Source organism: Erpetoichthys calabaricus, chromosome 14 (genome assembly GCF_900747795.2).
Source record: "Erpetoichthys calabaricus chromosome 14, fErpCal1.3, whole genome shotgun sequence".
Lineage (NCBI taxonomy): Eukaryota > Metazoa > Chordata > Cladistia > Polypteriformes > Polypteridae > Erpetoichthys > Erpetoichthys calabaricus.
Window position 1 is genome coordinate 37718973 of NC_041407.2, and position 26355 is coordinate 37745327.

At 39.2% G+C, this 26355-nt stretch overlaps 1 protein-coding gene across 1 annotated transcript; it reads right to left on the minus strand.

Annotated features, from left to right (window-relative positions):
- Positions 1-24379: 24379 nt before the first annotated feature.
- Positions 24380-25957, minus strand: LOC114664445 (jerky protein homolog-like). The gene has a single exon (XM_028818526.1). It carries the CDS (start codon positions 25955-25957, stop codon positions 24380-24382), a length of 1578 nt encoding a protein of 525 aa, XP_028674359.1.
- Positions 25958-26355: the final 398 nt, after the last annotated feature.

A 26355-nucleotide genomic window follows, 5' to 3' on the forward strand; every position in this document is an offset into this window, starting at 1 on the left:
TGGAAAGCCCATCAATAACCACAAAGCTAGCAATCATTGCTTCTGCTGACATGACACTCTTTCAACAAGACTTTCACTGAAGAAAAAGACGTCACTGATGCCTTGCTGTAGCTAAAAGAACAAGGAATGGACAGCCCGTATGCTTTTTAAAGACAGTAAGCAATTCACTTACTGGGAGGTCTTCTGGTTATGAAATCAAACATTCGATCCTGTATGGTTTGAGTTCTTAATACTGCTTTTTTTCTTTTGTCACTATGCAAAGAGCACACTTGGAATAGATTTGTATATCTGACATGGAGTAATATAACATTGGAATACAGTAAAAATATTTTTGCTATATGCTACCATGTCAGTATGCACTGAAGAATGAAAGATGCTAAGTTGACTTAGTTTCCATCAATCAGCAATTTGCTGACTCAGTGTTAAGCTCATGGGAAACCAGAGCCTATCTTGGCAGCATCAGATCCAAGGCGGCACAATAACCAATATGCTCAAACCAGGAGCTCACAGACTGAAATGTTTTCATCTATTAAATAATAAGGATCAGGAATTACTTAAGAATGACATTTCTGTAAAGTCATAAATATTTTTAGACATAAAAGAGATTCATAAAATTAATACACTTTTAAGTTGTTTTCTTTTTTTTAATGAGTTGTTACTGTAGATTGGACATATTTGTTTTTATAATACAAATTTTCTGAGTAACCAGTTTTCCAAGTCAGTGGGCCTTAGTTATTGGGCCTTTAGTTAATTGGTGTATCAGAAATACTATGTAACTAACTACTTTAACTACATATAAATATTTTTAACAAGGCCTAATACTATTAATTCATTTTAGTTGTTTAACTTTTGAACTTACAACATTCAGTCCTTGGTGGTGCTGGTGTGAAATAAATTGCAGCAGTGGTATTATGTAATGTTACAAACTTGATTTAAAGTTGATTCAATCAAAGCTAAAAACTGCTATAGATTTAGACTGCAATCAAGCCTAAAATTAGCACTGCCTCTGTATACAGTGGAGTTAAATAAATATCAACCAACAAAAAAACAAAAATGACTAATTATTTTTACTCACACCTGGTTCTCTTCTTATCACAATTTGAAAAACAGCTCTCCATCAGCTATAAAAAAAAATCATGTTTCATTGCTTCATTCCGTTCCATCATGGTTTGACTCCATTGGTTAATTTGCAGAGTTTTTTTTCTTTTTATTTCTTCTTTTTTTAACTTCAAAAAACTGCTTACTTATTATTGTTGATCAGTATTGCAAACTTAAAGATGATATGCATGTGGACAACAATGCTGGCTTTTTCAAAAATGTAAAGCTATGCACTGATAAAAAATACAGTATAATAAGTTTATTTCAGATTTTTTGTCACATGTGACATTTTCACGGTCTGCTGAAGCCATTGACAGCACAGTGTAATATATTTCCCCATTTCTAACTGCACTCATTTTACCTTTTGGGCCACATTACTCCAGCTCTTCTAATTGAGCTTGATTCACAAAGGGGCAACAACCATCTCTTCAGATGCTGTCTGTGGGTCATCAAGGAACTTAAAAAGTTAAAAATGAGTCTCAAGACCATAAAGACTGAGAAACCCTGCTCTAAGATAAACGCTGTAATCCAGAGAGACAATAAAATTGTCATCCCAAAGTGTATCAGTTGCTATCTTTGATGACATGGCACTTTTATCAATACTCTTTGTGAGCTCTGATGAAATTGTTTAGCACAGACCACTAGCTGATGGGAATTGTAGTACTCACCTAAGCATTTGTTTAAGGTTGCAGATAAGATGAAGGGAATGGGTGGGGGGGCAATATGTATTAAAGTATTTGCATCTTGTAAGGATTGTAAGTAGTGTTTGATCATATCTCTTGCTAAGTTTCACTTTTTCTTTGTCTCCTTCCTGCTGTTACTCTTGCTCTCACACTCTTACACATGCACACACTTATTTTATGGCTGACATCTTAAGATGACTACACCACTTCTGACATTCTGCAGATATTAAGATCCACCAGGATTTTTGTGCAAAAATGCCATCAGTGTCCTTCAGTACCAGTATAAACTCCAGGGAGAGTGAGATACAAGCTTCTTGGATTGAATACTTTTCCTTCTGAATCACTCAACCCTCTTAGTACAGCAGAGCTGAGTAATTATTAAACATTAAAATTGCAAAAAACTATTAAATAGTTCCTTCATATAACAGTGACATTTTTATTTAGGTATAAATTATAAGCAACTATTAACAGTCTACATGTTGTTTAAAATATTAGAAGTCTTTCAAACAAGATATAAACAAGGGAAAATGTCAATTACAAACTTCAAGAGTCTTAATGTTTTTCATGATGTTTTTATCATTGATAGCATATTTAATAAAATGCATATACTGTAGACTGTTTACGGTTAGTTTATACTGCACAGTACCAAATCCAATATAGTCTGTTAATGATACTGTACATCAACAGGACATATTTTGTATTTCTTATTTCGAGTGAACTGTACTATATATTAGATTTTAGGCAATAATAAGTTTAATAGGATTTGCATTCACTGTGTATTTTTAAAATTTTTCAGAATAACTTGCTGTTCTGAGACTCTAGAAGCTATGAATCCAATGCCACCTTTACATTGGCAAGATGTCCATAGCCTGTCACTTTTATGATTTGAGTTTTTTAATATTTATGCAATCATAGAAGTTGATAAGTTGAAAGCTGATGAAAAGTCACTTTCTTTCAAGCACAATAATGAAGAATTTCACAGGACAGATTGGCTACATGACCGCTGACAAAACAAAGTCTAAATGATGAATTGCTCCTATCATTCGTTTTTTTATGAGCGAGGTTATTATTTTCTTTATTTGACCAAATGACTCATAAAGTCAAATCACTTACATTGCATGTAACAATATACAGTATGTAAAGTGACAGAAAATATAGATAGATAGATAGATAGATAGATAGATAGATAGATAGATAGATAGATAGATAGATAGATAGATAGATAGATAGAAAAAATAGTAAAAAAAATAATGAATACTACTGTATAATAGAAAAAGGCAGTTTAGCTGAAAATTGTGTTATTATTGGCTTCTGAAAACATTGCCACAATTTGAATCAAAAATGTAATTCCTGCTGTGTACATGTCAGCTATGAGCTACAATCTCTGCCGACTTTGACAGACCCAGACATGATAATCAATCACTGCCCTGGTAAATGTTTTTCTTTGGAAAAAATATACTAGGTGTTTAGAATTCAATGTCCCAATTTAACATGCTTATCTGTGCCCACTGCCACAACCGTTTGCTTGATATTTGTGACAGCAATGCAGAGACCCCTATTGGGAACCATTACACACCATATAACAAATATTGTATGGACTTAAAAATATTTGTCTATTTAAGCACTTCATGTACTGGACTAAGGAATTAAAATTTGCAGTGAAGTAATTGGTATTTTTATATATACAGTATACTGGCTCAGTATGTTGAGAGTGGTTTGTGAGACTCTACAATAATTAACAAACGCCATTTGGAAGGCAGTATACTTAGTTAGTATAAGGTATATTCACCAATACTAAGTTGCAAAAGAAATGAAGAGCAAGTGCAACTATTTTCCGTGTTAACCATTACTTTGTATATGAAAGTACTGTTGGGCGCTGACTTACGCTCCATTTGCCTGTATGTTGGTCACAAATCGTTCAGGTCATTGCAGCTGAGGTTCTTTGGGTCTGCTGTGGGTCACCAATACATATACTTTAACTGCATGTATGTATGGAGTAACACAAACCAATATTTACTCCTGCGCAGCAGTTTGGAAGTGTTGTACAGCTGAGCTCGTGAAACTCCACAGGGGAACAGCTCATAGTTCATGTGTTTGTCCTTCACGCCAATCAATCAATACTTAATGTGGGACCCTCTAACACTCATTGTTCACTTGGTGGTGCTTCGTGGTGTTCGTTATATCACAAGGACAACTTGTTTATTTGTTGGTGCCTTGCTGCGATTGATTGATACTTACTGTATTAGGGGAAAGCTTGTGTAGTATAATGGAATTGAAGAAGTTGGTCATAAAAGGAAAGTAACATATCATATATAATTCACACCTGCTCATCAGTAAAAAAAAAAAAAAAATAGAGGGTGCATTGGCTGTATGTATGAATGGCCTCAACTCAGTTGGACATAAATCGGTGTGTGACTGTAATAATTTTGTATCAAGGCTGACAGGTGGAAAGCAAATATTAACATGGATTTTAGTTGACTTCAGATTTGATTGCCTTTCCTCTCCATGAGTAACAAAACTGATTATCATCAAATCTCTGGGTGCTGTCACACATGTGTGCTACAGGAGCATATGAAAGGCAAGTTTACCAGATAAACTTGGCAGTAGATGAGGGTGAGTCCCAGCTACTAACCCCTCTTCTTCTTCCAGCACTAGACTGATGTCCTTCAAAGATTAGTGACGTCCCTTTAGGTTCACTATAGAAGTAACGCCCTACTGTCTCGCCCCACTTTAAAAAAATAATGTAACTGTTAGTTGGGGTTCATTCCAAGGACCACAACTGTCAGAGCCAGCCTGCCCACAGAAGTACTTCCAAGATGATCATTAACAATTAGTGATCGTTTTGGGTTCATCTCTTTTGTTTTTGTTCTTTTTTTTTTAAATTAGCATTGTTGTTATTAAATGGGGATCTCAGTGGGGACCCCAGCACTTCAGACAGTACTGCCTCCTTTCTCTTCACAGTATGTTTGATCTTGTGACTCTGGTGAACCTTTCAATTTGAGCTGAGCTCTTGTCTTGGTCTTTTGCTCCAGGTGAGGGGCCTTATTTTAGACCCTATTCTGGAGTAACTGGAGACATGCCCAGGTTTTCTTCAAACACCACATACAACTGCCTTATACCATTTCTTAGACAGATAGCATTCTTAATCTCCAGGTACCACTTTGAAGATACCTTAAACTAGATAGAAGGCCTTCTTGGAAACTGAAAGTAATTTTTGGAGGTGCATCTGAAATGAATTAGATATATGGAAATGTAATTAAATAACTGAAGAACTGTAAGAGCTTTAAGAACTTTCTAAGGTCAAGCAAGTGTTTTTTATCTCTTCAATAGAAGATGGCTGGGTGCTGAAAATGTCCTTCATCACCTTCTACAGTGCTTTATATTTGTGAGCTAAGCAGGTGCCTTACAAAGATGCGATGCAGTCAGTAAGGAACAGATTCACCCTGCACCTGTAGACCTAAGTGAGAACAAATTAAGAAATGCGAGCTGCCCTCAGGAAGTTAAGACACTGGCGTCCCTTTTTTGTCAAGAGATGAAATGTGCTGTGCCCACTTCAGTTCATCTGTGAGAGTCACGCCAAGAAATTTACAGCTGCTCACTCTTTCAGTAGCATCCCCTCAGATATAAACAGAGGTGCTGTCTGTCTTCCTCATCCTAAAGCATCTGCCTTCTGCTTTTGTTTCTGATTGCAACATTTTAGTGAAAATTGTAATCTTGCAACTTGAACCTTTGTCTAAATAAACACGGCTTCTACGAAGAACTTCAGCTTTCTTCTTTCCATTCACAGCAGAATAAAAAAAACATTAAATTATTTTTGTATGATAATATAGAATCCTACAAGACAGTGAACATCAACCATAACTATTTTGTTTCATTTAAGCACAGCTCTTAATCTACTGATTACAAACTTTGCCCGCATAGATTTAGAATTTAGTAGCACTGTTACTCAGGTTTTACTCATACATATCAAATTGTTTTCAACACTTGTGCAGTTAGATTTGGTGTTCGTTAGACTTCATCAGCATTGGGACAAAGTGTTTTTTCTTTTTATATGGAGAAATAATTCAGAAACATTATTTTTTCTATTTTTGAATTTACTAGTGACACCACTCTATGTTTAGATGCTAAACATAATGTCTAATATGAATTAAACAAAATGATATGTCTTGAATTATGACATTAATTGTATGATTAGTGAGATGAAACAGTGGATAATTGATAATTAAATGTATTTAAATTAAGAAAAGAAACCAGTTCTTTTTATTAGTTGCTATTTATGGAAAGTAAGGCAGTACCAACCACACTTAATTCAAAGTTCTTAAAGTTATATTTGGCAGTGTACAAATAAAATATTAATATCGTTTTTCTGCATTTTCCAAATAAAAACTAGGTGCAAGTGCATAAAAGTTTTTATGTTCAGCTATGAATCTTGACTATGTCCCTGGAGACTAGTACAAAAATTGCAGTTCATTCTGCTTTAATATTAAAGATTATTTCTAAATATGTAGTGTTATCTAGCTTTTTTGAAGTCATTTGTGGCTATTCGCCGAAAATAACTAAATTTATTTGACTGCTTCTTGAAGAAAGTAAACTGTCTTGTACTGCCTCAGCTGAGTGTCTGCATTTGTATGGCAAGTTTCACACACAAAACAAAAAAAAATGTCATGAACCAGAATGGCTTCATATTTTTTTTAATTGGACATCTGATTTTAGTCCAAAAACTTTTGCAGTAGATGATATAGATTGGCTGACATCCTGGATGGGTTAGTTAGTGGCACCTTCCCCAGTTGGGAGACTGTTATAATGGATGGATAGAGGGAGGCTGCTTCCCAGCGCCATATGCTCCTCCGGTACACTGGGTTGCGATATCCCTTTGGTGTGCTTCCAGTTCAGACTTTTCTGGTAGTTTCTTACCTGGCTGGGAGGTTTTTTAAACAGTAGGATGTGGGTAGATGGACATCCTGACCAGGTTGGTTAGTGGTACCTTTCCCGGTCGGGAGGCCATTATAATGAACAGACAGAAGAAGACATTTTTCCGGGGTTATGTGCTCCCCCAGTACACTAGGTGATGATATCCCTCTGGCGTGCTTCCTGATGAAGCTCTGCATAGGAGTTATAGCTTTCAGTGCCGGACATATTGGGGTCCTCGGGTGCTGTTTGTGGGAGCTGCAGAAGATAGGCTTTCTTGTCACGTTGGGGGGGAATTGTGCTTCCTGGATGTAATCTGATGGTGCACAAAGTACTCCCAGGTCTGGTATAAAGGAAGCTGCTGTGCTTCACCCAGTGAGTCAGAACTGGGAGGCAGTGGACAATCTTCATCTAAATCTTGTATGGAGTTATTGACTGTACAAAGGAAGAAGTTTGTGTAAGGTATTTATGAAAATAAAATCACTTATTTGTACCTGGAACTGTGTGTGTGAAGTTGTGTAAAAGGTTTGGGGCTGTGAGACTTCTCCTAGTGGTCAAAATATTTACATTATATAATTTCTTTTAAGAACATTCTGTATACAACAACAAAAGTGAAAACAACACTCCATGAAAATGAGCAATCAAAATCACCCAGCGAAGGGAGACATTTTGTCACCTAGCCACTACTCTTTTTACTTTTAAGCTAATTTAGATTTTGAAGTTTTGAGGTTTTCCCCAAGGTGATCTTGAGTGGCAGTCACTGAAAAACAGTCAGTCAGTCAGTTTTCCAACCCGCTATATCCTAACACAGGGTCACAGGGGTCTGCTGGAGCCAATCCCAGCCAACACAGGGTGCAAGGCAGGAACACATCCCGGGCAGGGCGCCAGCCCACCGCAGCATTTGAAAAATATAAACCATGGAGGGTGAACAAGCGGGTAAATTACCTGCCGATAAACAGAGGGCAGCAGATTGTCTTTGTACAGGAGAATTGGAGTCATCCATCCATGCATTTCATTATTTAACTACACTTAATTCAGATTCTGCTGGGGTAAGCTTCAGCCCTGATGACCCCGAATCGAGTTTGACAATAGGTAGAAGGACTTTCTATTGTTGTTTACTAAGAATTTCATTTCAGTTATCCACCACAGTTATGTCAGAGAAAATAGTTTTTACTTTATCTTACTTTTTCAGAAACACCATTAATTGTATAAACATATTTATTTTAATTCACATGGAGCCTATGCCACCAGTATTTGTCACAAGGTGTTTGAAGCATTGCTAATCTGCGCTAGAGTTCACACACTACTTTTTATACTAACAATTATTAATTATTAATGTTAAGATTAGATGTGATCTGGCATCTGGCTTGTCACCATAAATTTATAAATGAATTTTTAATTGGATGATATGCTGCTTTCACTGCAAACCCAAGTGTCACCTCGTGTTAATTGCCTTTTGGACAAGCTGTGAACTTGAGAGATGTCACAGGGTGAGTGTAGAGTATTTGAAAGCTATCTTACGTCTGCAACATCTGAAAATGTAAGAGACTCTGACAGACGTATAATGGGATACAGTAAACATTCTTGTACTCAGCTGGTAGCACTGTGATCACTAGCACTTTAGGAGCTCTGTTATACCTTATCAGAGGAGCAGCTTGTCTGAGGATGGAAAAGGCGAAGATACAGAATGAAGATAAGGTGGAATAAGATGGAAACAATTCAGAACTTGCCAACATCCATGTAATGAGGAATGTTCAATCACTTTTAAATAAGTTGGATGAACTGTCACATCTCATGGCAAGTCACAGCAAGTTCAGGTACCTTGACATTTTAGGTACTGCAGAGAACCAGCCATTGTAATGCTCAACAGGTTTCATCAAACACAATGAGATGGAGTGGAAAAGGCATAAGTGTGACTGCAGATTTATGTGAATGAGCAATGGAAATAAAAGAGAGCACAGTACAATTAGAACTAAAATGTGTAAACCAGACATTGAAATGCTGACTGAATTCATCCATAGTTATTGCTTAGTGAGATAAGTTACATCATCCTTGTTAGTGTTCATTAACTCTCTTCCCAAAACTCTATTGATGAATCATTCTGATTTTAGAATACGAGTGACTTCAACCAGTGGAGCTTTGGAAAGACCAAACATTTATCATCATGTTCCATTTTTATGCACACATCAAGCTGGACCTGCTCTATCCAAAATTTAAAGCCTTTAATTGAAAACCTATGGCACTGTTATATACTCAAGAGTCCTAAAGCACATAAGTCCTAAAAACTTCCAAAAATTCCCACTAGGGGGCAATAATACCATCAAACCCTGGTAAGTAATAAGGGCAGACACAGGATCCTTGTAAAAGAAAAGAATTATTTTCAAAAAGGCTCTGTTAAACAGTGAATCTCAGTGGAGCACAAATAAGGCAAAAAGGAGTTGCCAGCAAGATCTATCCAAGGCAACAAGGTCCCAAAACAAAATCCAAATAAGAGTTAAAATACAGAGCATTCAGTCCAAAAATCCAGTAAATAGCAAGGCTCAAGTAAATCACAAAGCACAAGAAACTCACTGCTCTCTATCTATCTATCTATCTATCTATCTATCTATCTATCTATCTATCTATCTATCTATCTATCTATCTATCTATCTATCTATCTATCTATCTATCTATCTATCTATCTATCATACAAGTAAATGCAGGTCAAAATCTATTATTCTATTTTGTATAAATTGAAATCAATCAATAGAATTCTTTTTCATTTTTTTATTTTAATTTTTTCTATCTTTCAAATGGATAGAAAAAAATAAATCATTACTTTAGGAGGCTTTTGACCAAATAATATTAATTTGTATGATATATTCTAATGATTGAGGAGTATACACACTACAATCGCAACTGAAGATTCATACTGAGCAAAGTGTGAACTTATTTCCAAATAGTTTATAAGCTGTTGTTATTTTTTTACAATTCAAAACTAAATCTTTGCTCATACATATTACTGAACAACACAATAAGGCGTTCTTAGATAGATAATATCTATCTAATATATTTGAAACATGGAAGTAATTACTATGGAGTTTCATTAAAATAAAACAATATTTACATGAAACAAAAATACAATGCAACATGTGCATAAAAGATAAAAACAGTATTTTTCAAATATTCATTATGTATTTTGGTTATAATAAATCCTTACTTTAGTTGTTAAATGAATGTAAATAGTGCCAGCTGCTGATAATGATGTAAGTTATTTTATTTTTATTGTACATTAACTAATTTTTAGGTTGATAATCTCAGGCATAATCTCAGATTACATTTTGCCTGAAGAAGGGGCCTGAGTTGCCTTGAAAGCTTGCATATTGTAATCTTTTTAGTTAGCCAATAAAAGGTGTCATTTTGCTTGGCTTTTCTCTAATTTCAGGCAGAAAATTTCAATAAGAAATGAATGAAATCTGGATTGTTACCCTTTGCTACTGGATAAAATTTTAATTGGAGCAATTTAGTTTTAGATTATTAATGAACGTTAAAAAAAAAAAACAGGACTTGTTTTTGCTTTCAAGTTGTATTGGGCAAATGTATAAAGGTAATATTAAATTTTCATTCATGTATGTGCAAAACATGCAAGTCTGCTTCAGGAGCATACAAACAGATTATAGTTTTAAACTGACAGCTTTCATTTAGACTAAAAAACTGACAACTGTCAATAAGAGCTGATAGTAAGCAGATGGTGGAACTGGCATTTGAATCTAAATTACCTGCACCACATCACATTTATTCATTCCAGGCAAAACTACTTCATTGCAATGTCAGGATTAATATGACAGCACCACCCAAGGTGCAAACCAAGCTAGAAATATCCTTAAATATGACAGCTCAGCCTATGGCTTATTCTATATTTCATCTCACAAGCAGGCTTTTGAAAAGCTGCTACAGAGAAGGTAAAACAAAATAAAAAACCCCAGAATATATTAAAGGAATATTAATCCAGTTCAGTTTTGCGTTTACCTCTGCGGCACGGCTGGTCCCATGACACTAGGATGCTGGCTCTGTGCCTGCTGTGAGCATCAAAAGTCTCTTTCTTTATAAATTTGGCAAAATCACCCAGGATAAACATTCCTTTTTCCACATTTTGCAACTTCTTTACCAAGAGTAAAGCATTGCAACTCAAGTGAAGAAGTTAGGAAATGTAATATCACACATCACACTGCTCCATTAAGCGCTGTTTCACTAACCCTGATGTTTACCTCGTATTACTTTTGAGATCCTGAGCATGTTTTCACCTTCTCTGCACTCACACCTCAGCGGGACAAAACACGGCTGGAGACGTATGGTTCAACAAAACCGTATATTTAAAAAGTTTGCTTAACTTTCCTAAAAAATGCTAGAGGTTAGCTCTAGTTTTTTGCCTTTTCGCTCACATTAGTTATTTCCAAAATGGATTCTGAAATTCAGTTGGTAGCATTACATAAATTTATCAGTTTTAAGTGCCTTATCTTCACTACTGAATGATACACAATATGTGGTAGTCTGACAAATTCAGGTAATGCATTAATAGACTCTAGAAGAGTGCAGTTTCTTCAATGATATGACAGACATTATATATTTTAAAGGAGCATGTGGATGAACGCACTTCCCAGCAGGGTTGGTTAGTGGTATCTTTCCTGGACATGAGGCTTTTATAGCAAAAGGGCTGATGGAAACTGCTTCCTGGGAACATGTGTTCACCCATTACTCTGGGTGGCAGCATCCTTCTGGTATGGCTACCATTTGGACACCAGCAGGGCTGCATGAAAGCTGTAGTTCTGGTAGGCAGCACTGTTGGGGTCCTTGGGTGCCACTAGAGGGAACTGTTGGCTCCCCTGTCAGAGAGAGGAAATTCTACCTGATCCGGTAGTGCTTCTTGCTTTGAGTGTTACTATGTCGGAAGTACTCCTGAGTACTTCATCGTGTCTTACCCAGGAGAGTCAGAATCGGGTGCAGAGTAGGGTGACATTTACAGAATTCTATTGTGGAAGAAGTAGAAGCCTATTTGAAGACATTTCTTAAAAATATTTATTTGAACTTGCGTCTTGTTGAGGGTGAAGTTGTGTCAGGGGTTTTGGGCTCTGTTCTGCCCTCTACAGGTCACAAAATATATACAATCAGTTGACAGTTTATGCAAATAGGCATCTTAAATGTTCAGTGGGCCAAAGGGTCAGCAAGAAGTTTAATACTTTCCTCCATCTAGTGCCTTCCAACAAACTCTGTAATTATCTGTCTACCAATATTAGTTAAGTCCCATCTTACTTGGCATCTAAATCAAGGCTGATTCTTTTTAAGCAAACAATACCTTTAATAAAGCTCCTTCTAAGGTGGTCAATACTTCCCATGGACCACGAGAGGGTTTGCATGGGGGCCACAGGATCATAGCTTAAAAGCTCAACCCTGTTGGGGCCTGTGGCCACTGCCAGGGGGCGCCCGGAGGTTGTGGAGCCCTGGATTGCAGCACTTCTGCCACACCAGGAAGTGCTGCCGGAAGATCCTCACAGAGCACCTGGAGCACATCTGGGGCATTATAAAAGGGGCCGCCTCACTCCATTAGATGAGCTGGAGTTGGGTTGAAGAGGACGGAGCTTATGTGTGCAGCACTGAAGGTGGCAGAAGAATAAGAAGAGTGGAGGGGAAAGAAAGAAAGAAAGAAAGAAAGAAAGAAAGAAAGAAAGAAAGAAAGAAAGAAAGAAAGAAAGAAAGAAAGAAAGAAAGAAAGAAAGAAAGAAAGAAAGGACTGAACCTAATTGGAGGTGATTTGTGCACTGTGCTGTGTGTAGGAGAAAAGAAAATGAATAGTGTGTGTTCTGGATATTGTGGGTCTGCATCTCTGTTTGTAGCTGGGCTGATCCTTCCACATAGGTTATCACAAACCCTTCTATTTTCTTTTTTTTCTTGATGTTTATGGAGTGGATACATCATCAAGTATTCTAAATAAAATTTTATTTGTTTTGCCAATGAAATTATCCTTTTTTAATGCAGTTTTCTTTAAATAGTTGTCATTTGGAATTTGCCCCACCCTTTATATACAGAATGTTTATGTATGCACATATAACATGATGTTCCTCTGTTTATGTTTCACATTATGTCTTCTATTTATGTTGCTCTTTTTGTATACTATATTTGATATTATTGTATACTGCATTCTGGGGTCATAAGTTTAAGTGCCTATTGTGATGGACAGCCGGTGGTTCAGCCCGGCCGGGACGTACCTGAAAGAAAAGAATGGAGAAAGGCAGCCTTTTCAGGGCACTGCATCCCCCAGGACGCTAGGTGGCAGCTCCCCTGGACGGCAACGGTTCCTCGGATTACCTCAAAGCATCCTGGGACGTGGAGTCCGTTTCCTCAGCCCTGTTGGGTGCCGTGGGTGCCTCCAGGGGGAGCTCACAAAGAACCTGGGGACAACTATTGTTACGACAACCCGGAAGTACTTTGGAGTCACGAGGATGGAAGCCTGCAGTACTTCCGGGCTACCTGAGAAGGATGATGTGACATTGAACGCGGGACAAACACTTCCGGGTTATGGACTATTTAAAGGACTGGTGAAGACCCAACAAGGAGAGCCGGAGTTGGGAGGTTGGATGACTAAGCTGCTGGGAGTGGAGGATTGTTATTGTTATTGTGATTATTATTATTGGATGAATTGTGGAGTGTGTGGTGCTTTGTGCACTTATTGAAGAAATTATTAAAGATTCTTCTTGGTGCTTTTTAGAAGTGTGTCTTGGATGTCTGTCTGGTGGGTTTCACGGGGCAACAGCACCTCTAGCGTCCACACTATATTAAGAGTAAAACGAAATTGAATTTGTTGACAGCAGTAATGGAGATTTTATGTAGAACAACTCCTGCAGTTCCTGTAAAAGAACATTGGACGTGTTAGTATGTCTGGAATTGTTCCAACCCCTTACTACAACAATAAGGAAATTAGCAAAAAACCTTGTTGAACTCCCCAAAGAAAATGTATGAAGGTAAATTATATTAAAAGTTTTTATAGCTTTTGAATACATTCATACAAAAATGAGTGAAAGCATGATCTGCAGATTTAGAAAAGAGGCTGAGGAATCATAGCATTAATAATACATTTTAAACTGATTTATAACCCTCAGAAAGACTAGAGATGAGAATGAATATATATTTACATATTTCTACAGTTTTTTCAGCGCCTTATTGTGTTGTTCAGTAATACGTATGAGCAAAGATTTACTTTTGAATTGTAAAAAATTAACAACTGCTTATAAGCTATTTGGAAATAAGTTCACACTTTGCTCAGTATGAATCTTCAGTTGTGATTGTAGTGTGTATACTCCTCAATCATTAGAATATATCATACAAATTAATATTATTTGGTCAAAAGCCTCCTAAAGTAATGATTTATTTGTTTCTATCCATTTGAAGGATAGAAAAAAACTAAAATAAAAAAATGTAAAAAAATTCTATTGATCGATTTCAATTTATACAAAATAGAATAATAGATTTTGACCTGCATTCACTTGATAGATAGATAGATAGATAGATAGATAGATAGATAGATAGATAGATAGATAGATAGATAGATAGATAGATAGATAGATAGATAGATAGATAGAGGTCAAATTCCGTTACAACGAAGTGCCAGGGGCGTAAAAAAATTTCGTTGTAATGGAAAATTTGTAAAATTGAGATTCTATGTTTGTTGCTATAGTGCTTGATTTAACTTGCGTCCAGACGTTTGCAATCATTTCAATACCTTCTTTCATGTTAGTTTTCAACTCCACCTGTTTACAAGTTATGCTGACAAAACTTTTTCTCAGTATACACTTTCAGGGTGTGAAAGATGCCCTAATCCAGTGACTGAAGTACTGTAGTGCAATTGGGTGGGAGGAATTCAACTTGAACATTATCTAAATGTGGAAGCATGCTATGGGCAGAAAAGTTATCATCGGAAGAAGAATCTTCGAATCTTCCTTTTCTTCTTCTTCATATTGTGAGGTTTCTGAAGTGTGATTGCCACGTCTGTGGAAGAATTTTTGTCCATTGCCGGGGCAGGGCGACCGCAGGCTCAGAGCACCGTGGAAGAAAATCAGAAAATATTGCAGTCATGCTATAAGCCAGGTTTGTTGGCCAAATAATACTGTTCCCTGCATTTATAATGTTCCTTGCCTCACCCATCGAGATCTTTTTGGAGTTGCATCAGTGGCGAGCTGCTGCAGTGCTGTGAGCCTGCTGTTACAATACAATACAATACAATTTATTTTTGTATAGCCCAAAATCACACAAAAAGTGCCGCAATGGGCTTTAACAGGCCCTGCCTTTTGACAACCCCCCAGTCTTGACTCTCTAAGAAGACAAGGAAAAACTACCAAAAAAAACCTACTAGGGAAAAATGGAAGAAACCTTGGGAAAGGCCCTGGCAACGGATAAATAGTCTTCTGCAGACATGGTGATCGCACTTCGGGACGCTCTTCGCCGTGTCGTCCCGTTGGTGGAGGTCCCAAAAGAGTTTAGAAACCTCACAACAGTGACTTTGCTTTTTCTTGAATGATTGGTGCACTAATAGGAATGTTTCTTGAATGAGCATCTGCCATTTATATAGGAGGGTAACAATGAGTTCAATTCCAATGGATGTTTTTCAAATGTTGATGAGCAATAAGCAAAAGGTATCACTGAAAACCACAGAAAACAAACACAGCAAAAAACAGTTCGAGGAAAGTTCGAAGAAAAAGAAAAACTTACAATGTTTGTGTTTGGGGATCATTGTGCACAACCGAGCTGTGACCACAGAACTAACTGCTCTCTGGATGATTCATTCAGGCTTTTCAAGGTCTTTTGGGCACTTTTATATGCTTTAATGAAAGTATATGCTGAATGTATTTCATAGTAACAAGATTTCTATAGACTCTGTCATATGGGGAAATACTTTGCTGTAATGAAAATTTCGTTGTAACAATATTCGTTGTAACAGAATTTCACCTGTAGATAGATAGATAGATAGATAGATAGATAGATAGATAGATAGATAGATAGATAGATAGATAGATAGATAGATAGATAGATAGATAGATAGATAGATAGATAGATAGATAGAGGCACTGTCGACGCCTTGAACCCTCAGACCAGACGTCAAATACCAGATAAAAGTCCAATAGTTGCCTTTATTATTAATAAACTGTGCACAAAGCACCCTCCTCTCCACAATACTCATAAATAATAAATAAACCACTAATCAATAACACTCCATCACTCCCAGACACGTTGCCACCCTTCCACCGAGTCAGCAATCCTTTTATAGTCCTTGACCCGGATGTGTTTCGCCCTCTCTGTCCACATGACTAGGAACACTTCCGGGTCAGAAAAAAATCCTTTTCTTCACCCCGGAAGCACGTCATTCCTCTTGTTCATGTGACTCTGACATACTTCCGGGGCATAGGGAAAATAATTACTGCTCCTCCCTGCAGCGCCTTCTAGCGGCCCCCGTGGTATCCAGCAGGGTTGTAAAGGAAAACTCCAATGTCCATAATTCCCTTCTGGCATTCGGGGTACCTCCATACTGCAAGGAGAGCTTCACCTGGTGGCCTGGGGTTATTGGCCGGGATAAATGGCCGGCCACCTATCACAGTACTCCTCCCCCAATGGAAAACTGTGGTTTGGAGCGTCCTGCCCCGCGAGGGACGTCTTCCTCCAGGAGGATCCATAGACCGGGTCTTGGCTGTGTTGTCTAGGCCCCCCGGAGAACCTAGGGGGAACGTTATAACAGTAATCCCTCTGATCCCCTGTCCTCCGAGGACAACTGCCATATGTGGCCTGGCCGATGACAATTATAGCAGATCCGCTGTCCTCCTGGTAGCCTTCCTCCACGAGACTGGAAAAACACTGGGAACTCTGTCTCCGCCCTTTTCTCCGCTGAGGGAGGTCCCATAGCTGCCCTTGAGCTTTCAGCTCTCTTTTCTATTTTGTCAGGAGACCCCCATTTTATTTTTGGGATCTCCTGCTTAATCTGGGGCTTGTCCACAGTCTGAGTCTCTCCATTAGTAAAAGAGAGCCCCTTTACTGTTTGCACCCCTCTCGATTTATTTATAATACGGGTCGGGGTCTTCAGGGTCGAATCGCTCCGAGAGGCAGCACCATCCAGCTGCTCCAGTTCGATCAGTCCTTCCCCCAACCACTCGGTCAACATTCTGCACTCTTTTGTAGGGCACGCAGTGATTTGGCACCCACTACATACCAAACGCTGGCCCAGATCACACTGCGTCCCTATTTCATTATATACGGTACCGGCATTACCTACCTGTACCACCAAATTATATAAGACGGGACGCTCCTGACCAAACCGCTGCAGGTAATCCTCCAGCTTCTTTATCGGCGCTTCGGCCGTCGCTCCCAAGTCTCCAACGATCTTCTGGATCTCTTTTAGTACCTGAAAAATACCTTCTACGGGCTCTATTAATTTCTCGAGCTCCCATACGTCCAGACGGTTATTTAATTCGGCCAGAGGCAAGTTTACTTCCTCATTCTCCTTACCTGCCGGCCGGGAGCCAATGAGCATGTCCACTACTGGCACGTGCTCGGTTGAGTTGCGCATGGGCTCTTGGGAATTGGAGTTTCGCATTTTAGATGGCCGGGGAGGCGCCACCGGCCGACTGCGATCCGCCTTTTCTAATTTAGCGGCGGACCGTTCAGTCATATCCCGTCCCTCATTACCTGTATTTATAACTGCCGCTGCTTCGTTTGCCTCTCCCTTCCCCTTCAGGGAGCTCGATGCCTTCGGGGAAACGTCAACCTCACTTACAGACCGACGCTGACATTCTCCTTCCCACAATCCTTCGGGAGAGATCACGTGTCCTGCTTCGGCAAATCGGCTTTCAAGGTTCAGCGTCCTAGATCGGCAGTACAACCCGTCATCGTGGCCATCTTGCTCAGGAGGGAAGTAGGTATCCGGTGCACCGTCAGATTCAAGAAGACAGGCTTCTGAAAAACAACTAAATTAAGGTCCCGGCAAATCAGACGTTTCTTCAGCACATATCTCCGGATTCCAATTGGAGTTTCCAAGTACGCAGAGGTTGTCCTTTACGTCTGAAGCCCGACAACCATCCCGCTGCCGTAATGCCCGGGTCCTCTCGGCATCAATCATTGCTCTGTCTTCTTCGCTTCCCATCAGGTATGTCCATAACCGCTCGGCGTCATTTAGGGTCTGTTCCTTTGGGTGATCCCCATTCTTCTTCCCAGACTTCTTCCCCATCACGTACCGATGTTTACAGAGGCTTTCTATTATGCAGCGCAGCCTACTGAGTATGGTGGTTTTCTTGAGCGTCCTGACGCTGTCTTTTTGGGGTTCTTTGTCCACAGAAATTTTTTAAATTCAGGTCCTCTGCCAAACCGATGGCCAGAGAATCCTGCCGGCTACAACACTGTAGCAGATAGAGGCACTGTCGACCCCTTGAATCCTCAGACCAGACGTCAGACACCAGATAAAAGTCCAATAGTTGCCTTTATTATTAATAAACTATGCACAAAGCACCCTCCTCTCCACAATACTCATAAATAATAAACAAACCACTAATCAATAACACTCCACCACTCCCAGGCACATTGCCACCCTTCCACCCAGCTCAGCTTGTCTGGGATTTCCCACAATCCTTTTATAGTCCTTGACACGAAAGTGTTTCACCCACTCTGCCCACGTGACTAGGAACACTTCCAGGTCAGAGAAAAAATCATTTTCTTCACCCCGGAAGCACGTCATTCCTCTTGTTCATGTGACTCTGACATACTTCCGGGGCGTAGGGAAAATAATTACTGCTCCTCCCTGCAGCACCTTCTAGCGGCCCCGTGGTATCCAGTAGGGTTGTAAAGGAAAACTCCAATGTCCATAATTCCCTGCTGGCATTCAGGGTACCTCCATACTGCAAGGAGAGCTCCACCTGGCGGCCTGGGAGTATTGCCCGGGATAAATGGCCGGCCACCTATCACAATGGATAGATAGATAGTGTGAAGCCCAAGGGCATGTACAGCCGCCCTAACCCAACAAAGACAGGCAGGACTTTTGGTCTTTTGGTTGACTGTTTTTTCTTCTAAAATTGATTGTTAGTTCCTTAGGTTTTTGTAGCATTCAGGTGTAGAAAAGACTCATCACACAAGTTAAGAAAATCATCTACTATTGGACCATGACTAATTTCATTCTTATTATAGGCTTACAATCACTGACTTATCAGCAAATTTTAAGACAAACCTATTTCAAAATTGCTGCAACAGGATGTACACAAGAGGTGAAAGTACAGACCCCTGAGGGGAACCGGTGGATGAAGACAGCATGTCAGACGGACAACATTTGATTTTTTTTCTTTGAGTCGTTTCTGTTAAACATAGTTCAGCCACCTTACCAAACTGAATTCCAGATTAAATTTTTTTCAAGTCTTCTGGTGGTACTGGATGGTAAACAAAAGCTGATGAGAAATCTACAAACACAGGTCTTCAGTCTTGATGCTCTCCAAATGTTCATACAACAGATGTAGCAAAAAGACAATGGCATCCTCTCTTCCCCTATTAGACTTGTAGGCAAAGTGAAATTAATCCAATTAACCCTGAGTTAGCATCCTCCTTATATGTTTTTCAAAAGATTTCATAGCTAGTAATTTCAGAGCCACTGGCCTGAAATCATTTAAGGTTTTAGGGTTTTTGTTTTTTCATGCTAGAATAAGAGTAGCCTCTGTTTCCACAGCTTTGAAACCTTCTTCTGTTTTAATTACAACCTAGAAATAAAGTAAATAAAAATAAAGTAAAATAATGGTTCTGAGCTGCTCTGCAGAAGATTTCAAGAGCCTTCCGGTAAGATGGTCTGGTCAAGGACTTTTGTGTTTTTCATTTTCTAAAAACGTTCTCTACATCCTTTTGAAAAAAAAATATCTCTACCTTATCTGAAACCATCTACATCAAGCTTTTCCCTTGCTCAGTGAAATCAAATGTTGTAAATAATAATGAAGAAATATTCATTAAACCCAATAGTTAAATCAGAGTTGCAGTTAAAAGCAGAAACGTTTTGTCTGATGATGCCTAGAGAGGTTTTTAATGCCTGACCACACTAAGCTAACATTTTGTGTGGACAATTCATGTTTACCTTTATCTTTATAATCAAATTTAGCCTTTTTAACACCAAATAAGTTTTAAATCTCTCTGTGCTGCATGTGCCTCATCAGTATTGCCTTCTCTAAGTATAACTTTAAAGTATTTAACTTTATATTTTAATTTATATTTAATTTAAGAATGACATTATAGATTTGCTTACTCAGAGTTTCATGTTAGGTTAGACCTTTACACCTTTAGCTGGGATAAGGATGTAATAAAGCAACTGATAACTTTAGAAAGGTCACGTAAACCAGCACTTGTATCTTTAAACCCTGAAACCATCCTTGTAGACTCTAAATAGAATCTTCACTCCAGAGCTAAATTGTCTTTTTGTGTACTTTTTCTCTTTTCAAGGCTGTTATTTAATGGAGAGCAGATAAACAGATTGGTGATCGAAGGAGTCTAGCTGTGGTTTGGGTATCTAACTCTTAATTGTCTTGTAACAAAGATCAAGAGTTGTATTGTCCCATTTTGGGAAGGTTACATAACAATAGAAGATACATTGAATAAAGTCTCCAACACCATTTGAAGAGAGTGATGCAAGCTTTGTATCATCTTAACAATCTCCTCTGTTGCAATAGATGAGCTGACCATAGGATGAATATATACAAACGTTAATAAATATTTGTAGAGATTCACAAGGCAGGATTGGGTCACTGCTTTTTGCAGATGATGTTGTCCTGTTTGCTTCATCAGGCCATCATCTTCAGCTCTCTCTGGATTGGTTTGCAGCCGAATGTGAAGCAGCTGGGATGGGAATCAGCACCTCCAAATCCGAGACCATGGTTCTCAGCCGGAAAAAGGTGGAGTACGCTCTCAGGAATGGGAGCGAGATCTTGCCCCAATTGGAGGAGTTCAAGTATCTTGGTGTCTTGTTCACGAGTGAGGGAAGAATAGAGTGGGAGATCGACAGGCGGATTAGTGTGGCATCTGCAGTGTTGCGGGCTCTGCATCGGTCTGTCATGGTGAAAAAGGAGCTGAGCCAAAAGGCAAAGCTCTCAATTTACCAGTCAATCTACGTTCCTACCCTCACCTATGGTCATGAGCTATGGGTATTGACCAAAAGAACAAGATCGCGAATACAAGCGGCTGAAATGAGTTTCCTCCACAGGGTGTCTGGGCTTTCCCTTAAAGATAGGGTGAAAAGCTCAGTCATCTGGGAGGAGCTCAGAGTAGAGCCACTGTTCCTCCGCATCGAGAGGAGTCAGATGAGGTGGCTCGGGCATCTGATCAGGATGCCTCCTGGACGCCTCCCTGATGAGGTGTTCCGGACACTTCTAACCGGGAGGAGGCCCGGGGAAGACCCAGGACACGCTGGAGGGACTATGTCTCTTGGCTGGCCTGGGAACGCCTCGGAATTCCCCCGGAAGAGCTAGTAGAAGTGTCCAGGGAGAGGGAAGTCTGGGCATCTCTGCTCAAGCTGCTACCCCCGAGACCTGATCTCAGATAAGCAGAAGAGAATGGATGGATGGATGGATGGATGGATGGATGGATGGATGGATGGATGGATGGATGGATGGATGGACAAGGCAAATACAATGGGCTGAACGAAACAGAGTGCATCTCAATGTCTTCAGAGCACACCAGAATTCATTTACATACAAGCCCACTCCACCTCCATGCCAAACACTCATCCCTATAATGATACCAATTGTGGTCTGCCAGCCTGGTAGTCTATAATCCAGGATTCCATGTATGGATTGACTGTAGTTTCTCTCCTAACTACACAGACAGTAAATGCAGTATGGCTTTAAATCTTTTGTGTCTTAAGGGATTTAAGGAAGTGCTTGAATGATTTGACATAGGAAACATGAATACCATTTCTCAACTACTTACACTAATCAACAATCACTGCTTGTACTATGGCCCTGAAGTGTAATGCACAAAAAGAAATGAAATCATGCAAAAACGAATCAGAAAACAGAAAAACAAGTTGGAAGCGTAAACAAAAATTAGAAACAAGTCAGAACACACAAAAACAATTTGGATACGCAAAAGCAAATCAGAAAATGCGAAACAAACTGAGAAAATGACAAAAAAATTGGAACCACAAAAATAAACTGAATAAGTAAAAACAAATGAGAAAATGCAAAAACACATTACCAACACAAAAACAAGTGAGAAAAAACAAAAACAAATTAAATACGCAAAAACAAACTGAATATGCAAAAACAAATGAAAAAGCACAAAAACAAATTAGAAATGCAATATCCAATCAAAGACACAAAATCAAATGGGAAAATGTGAAAACAAACTGAATAGGCAAACCAAATTAGAAAACGCAAAAACAAATTAGAATCACAAAAGACATGACAAAATGCAAAAACAATTTGGAAACAGAAAAACAAATCAGAAAATGCAAAAACACATTGAATTTGCAAAAACAATTCAGAAACAACAAATGCAAATGGAGTGGCATTCAAACAAAACAACAAATGTGCCAACAAACCAGGAAGCATAAAAACTAATAGAGGAGTGCATAACTCAAATCAACAGTGAAAGATAAACGTACATCACAACTCAATCCCAGCTTCTCAGGACACTGAAGGTAAGAGAGATCTCTTTGTAATGTGCTCCTCAGTATGTGGAGCTTCAAAAAACCTGGGATGCCCCTGCGTTGGAGCAATGAGGTAGGCGCCAGACAGCCGTCGTAATGTTTAACCTCCATTTGCAACTTCTGGCTGCATACCACCTGTACCTCTTCAGTCAGTCACTCGACCTCTCATCAGGATGGTGGTGTACAGCATTGAGCAGTGCGTCTTCATTGTGCAAGCCTATTGGTTCAACAATTTGTTTAAGTGATTTCAGAATCAACTGGATGATCGTGAGTTAACAGAAGGTTACTTCCAGCAAGGTGTAGCAACATATCACACATCACCAAGGAGCACGGCAGAAACTGAGTCCTACTTCAGCAACAGGATAATTTCAAAGGGGCTTTGGCTACCACGGTCACCGGATCTGACACCACCAGACTTCTTCCTTTGGGGTATGCTCAAAGGAATGTCTTTCAGAACAAGCCTCACACTGTGGAAGATTTGAAGGAAACATCTAATGTGAAATTGCTGCTATTTCCCCCAAGATGCTTCCTGATACGTTCAGGAACATGGAGAACCGCGTCGAAATGTGTCTGGCAGAAAATGGAAACCACTTCTAGCATCACATATAATGCAATTGATTACACATACATCTAGGTATATAGCATATTTTTTTGGTTCAGATTGCTAGATCCTGACGGGAGTTACAACAGAATATTCAGGGCCTCCTTTGAGTGAATCTCCCAGTATTTTGATAGAAAAGAGCGATTGCATACCTCTGCCAGAGCAGTGTATAAAGTATTGCAGACATATTTCAATATTATCAGTTGGTAATGAAGCTATGACTTAATGCCAGCAGTACAACATGATGAAAAATGTTTCATATTGGTATTATTTTTATTGCACTAGTATACATGTTACTGACATTATTTAACAAATGCAATATAGTGTTTGTATGAGAAGCTGTACTCCAACCAAGATGCCTGAAGGAGGGGCCTGAGTTGCCTCGAAAGCTTGCATATTGTAATCTTTTTAGTTAGCCAATAAAAGGTGTCATTTTGCTTGGCTTTTCCCTGCTAATCTAAAATACACATCTTTGAACCATGGGGATAAACTGGTGAACCTGGAGAAAAGCAGAAAAGCCAATATTGATACAGCAGACAACATGTAAACTCCATATGGACAGTCACCATGATAGGAATTATATTTATGTTCTTGGAGATATGCGAAAAACAAAGTTTTCACTGTGCACCTCATCAACATAAATTTCTAAATCCTTTTGGTAGTTTACTCAATAATAGGTCACTGTCTTCTACTTTGCATTTATAATTAATTTCCCCTTTGCCTAAATGAAGGATGTCATGCCTGTTTTGCTTAGTTTTGACTGTCTGGGTCTTAACTGAATAGATTTTGCTGCCTGTTAATACCAACTTGACTGCACAGAGACTGTAGTGAGACAGATCATAAAAAATAACTAGTCATGGTTGTAGTATATTGCAAGTCTGAACTGTTGGGGTTTCCACTGTAATAAAGAATTATGGGTATTGGGGAGCTGGTAGGAAGTAGATTATAATGCTAATTTGGTGTAACATTTATTCAGAAACAACCTTAGTAAAAAAGGACCTGTTAAAGTTTATCACTTTGAAACTGTCTCTGTCTTCTTCCTTTTTATGAGTACAATCTTATTGCCTACAGATTAAGCCAGAGCAGATCGTTGCGGATAATGGGCCTTCTTTCGTGTCCCAAGAAAAAGAAGTACAGTAGAGTCCCGCTAATCCGAACCCCGCTAATCCGAAAATCCGCCTAATCCGAACAGGACTAGGGAAAAAAAAGTAAAGAAAACAAGTTTTTTCAAGTTATGTCGTACGTTTAATGTACATTTAAGAAACTTGTAATTTTTCAATTTCGCTGTCTAACTAAAAATCCAAAATACAGCCTTACTTAAAATTGAAACAAGTTCGAATTTACTCACATATGTAGAATCCATGTTCTGTACAGCATTTACACAAAACGTAAAAAGCAAACCATTATCTAAGAGATAAAGTCAGTGATCTCCTTCTGACGCAACGAACTAAAACGGCTTGAAGAAGCAATGTTTCGCCAACGCCGCATAAACATAACATCTGTTGGGGTTGCATCGGCATGTTGCTCAACGTAGCGCAAAGCGAGATCAAGGGCACTGGCTGCGGCAGTGTGTGGAACAACATCAGTCGGCGCGTCCCCTTCCTCCTCACTGTCGTCTGCGTCGAGATCAGCTGACGTTCCCTGCACAGCTGCCACAATGTCCTCATCTGTGTATTCTTCATGGCCACAGTCGTCAACAGCCGTCCACTCTTCCACGCACTCTTCTTCTGCATTTTCACAACCTGGCATTCTTTTCACCAATTGAAGAAGTTCGCAATTTTCTTTTGTCGGGGGGAAAACTGTTTGGACAAACTCTAGCTCAGGCCAGAGATTTTTCCAAGACTTCTGTAAGGATTCCTTGCATGTGTTTTCCCAAGCTTCAGCAACCCAGTAAATAACATCTTTGATGTTCATTTTCATGAGTTTATCGAAAATTGTTAGCTCTTCATTATCTTCAAGTAGGCTACGAAGAAGCATTTTTCTATAATTCTGTTTCAAAGCCTGCAAAACCCCTTGGTCCATTGGCTGCAAAATTGATGTGACATTTGGTGGGAGAAAAATAGCCTTGATATCATCGCAAACAAGTTGCATTTCTTCTGGATGTGACGGAGCATTGTCTATAAGTAACAAAGCACGAGGAGGCAATCCATTTTCTTTGTTAAACGCCTTTACTTTTGGCACAAATTGCTTGTCAAACCATTCTTTGAACAAGGCACAATCCATCCAAGCTTTCTTTTGATTTCTGTAAAAAACAGGGAGAGAGTTCATGTTCATGTTCTTAAAACAGCGTGGTTTTTTTGCCGATTTGCCGATAACCATCAGTGGAAGCTTATTTGTGGCAGAAGCATTGCTGCAGGCCAACACAGTTAGGCGCTGTTTATCCATTTTAAACCCTGGTGCAGATCGTTCCTCTTGTGATGCAAGACTTTTGGTAGGCAATGCTTTAAAGTTAAGTCCTGTCTCATCTGCGTTGTAAACTTGCTGGGGCGAGTAGGAAGAAATGATGCATTTGAACTCCTCAAGGTATTCAACAGCTGCTTCGTTGTCCGCTGACAATTTCTCCCCAGTTATTGTAAGCTGCCTGATTCCGTGTCTTTTCTTCCATCGGTCTAAGAAACCACAACTAGCCATAAATGATACGTCACCGTCCATGAGCTTGTTCAATTGAAGCGCCTTTTCTTGAATTAGAGGGCCAGTGATAGGGATTCCTTTCTGTCTTTCTTGTGTAAACCATAAGAAAAGTGCTTCGTCCAATTTTTCGTAAGAAGACACTGTCGTCTTGCTACGTTTTTCAATCGTTTTTTTACTTGTGGTAGTGCAAAACTGCTCAATTTTACCTCTGTTCTTTTTCCAATCGGAAATTGTTGCTTTCCCGACACCAAATTCCTTCGATAACTGAGTGGCACTTTCACCTTTGTGAAGTCTTTTCAACACTTCCAGTTTTTCTTTTAATGTACACGACTTATGTTTACGTTTGCTTGCCATGATGATTAACAGCAGGGACAAGCACAGAATGTAAAGAAACCACACTACACACCACTCACAAGGACTCACAAAACACAGGGCAAGTGCGCGCACACGAACAATAACATTGCACAAAACACATCACTCAGCAGTAGCAGGTGGCACACTGACTCAGTGACTCATAGTTTGGGAACGGAAATCAAGAGGAATGCGTAGTTCTAGGCGGGGGGTCTAGGTCACTGCCCTTCCGCTACTACTCACCTACCGCCCGTCATATCGATTTTACCTCCGATCACAGTCACACTACAGTGCAGTTTAAATTGCAGTGTACTATAATACGTAATTTCTTACCTTTAATTCTTGACACATCAGACGCTTAATACGCCTCATAAAGTCAATATATGGCATTATATGACAAA

Excerpts from the sequence above, each read along its gene's own strand:
- LOC114664445 (XM_028818526.1), bottom strand. The coding sequence starts at position 25,957 with ATGGCAAGCAAACGTAAACATAAGTCGTGTACATTAAAAGAAAAACTG.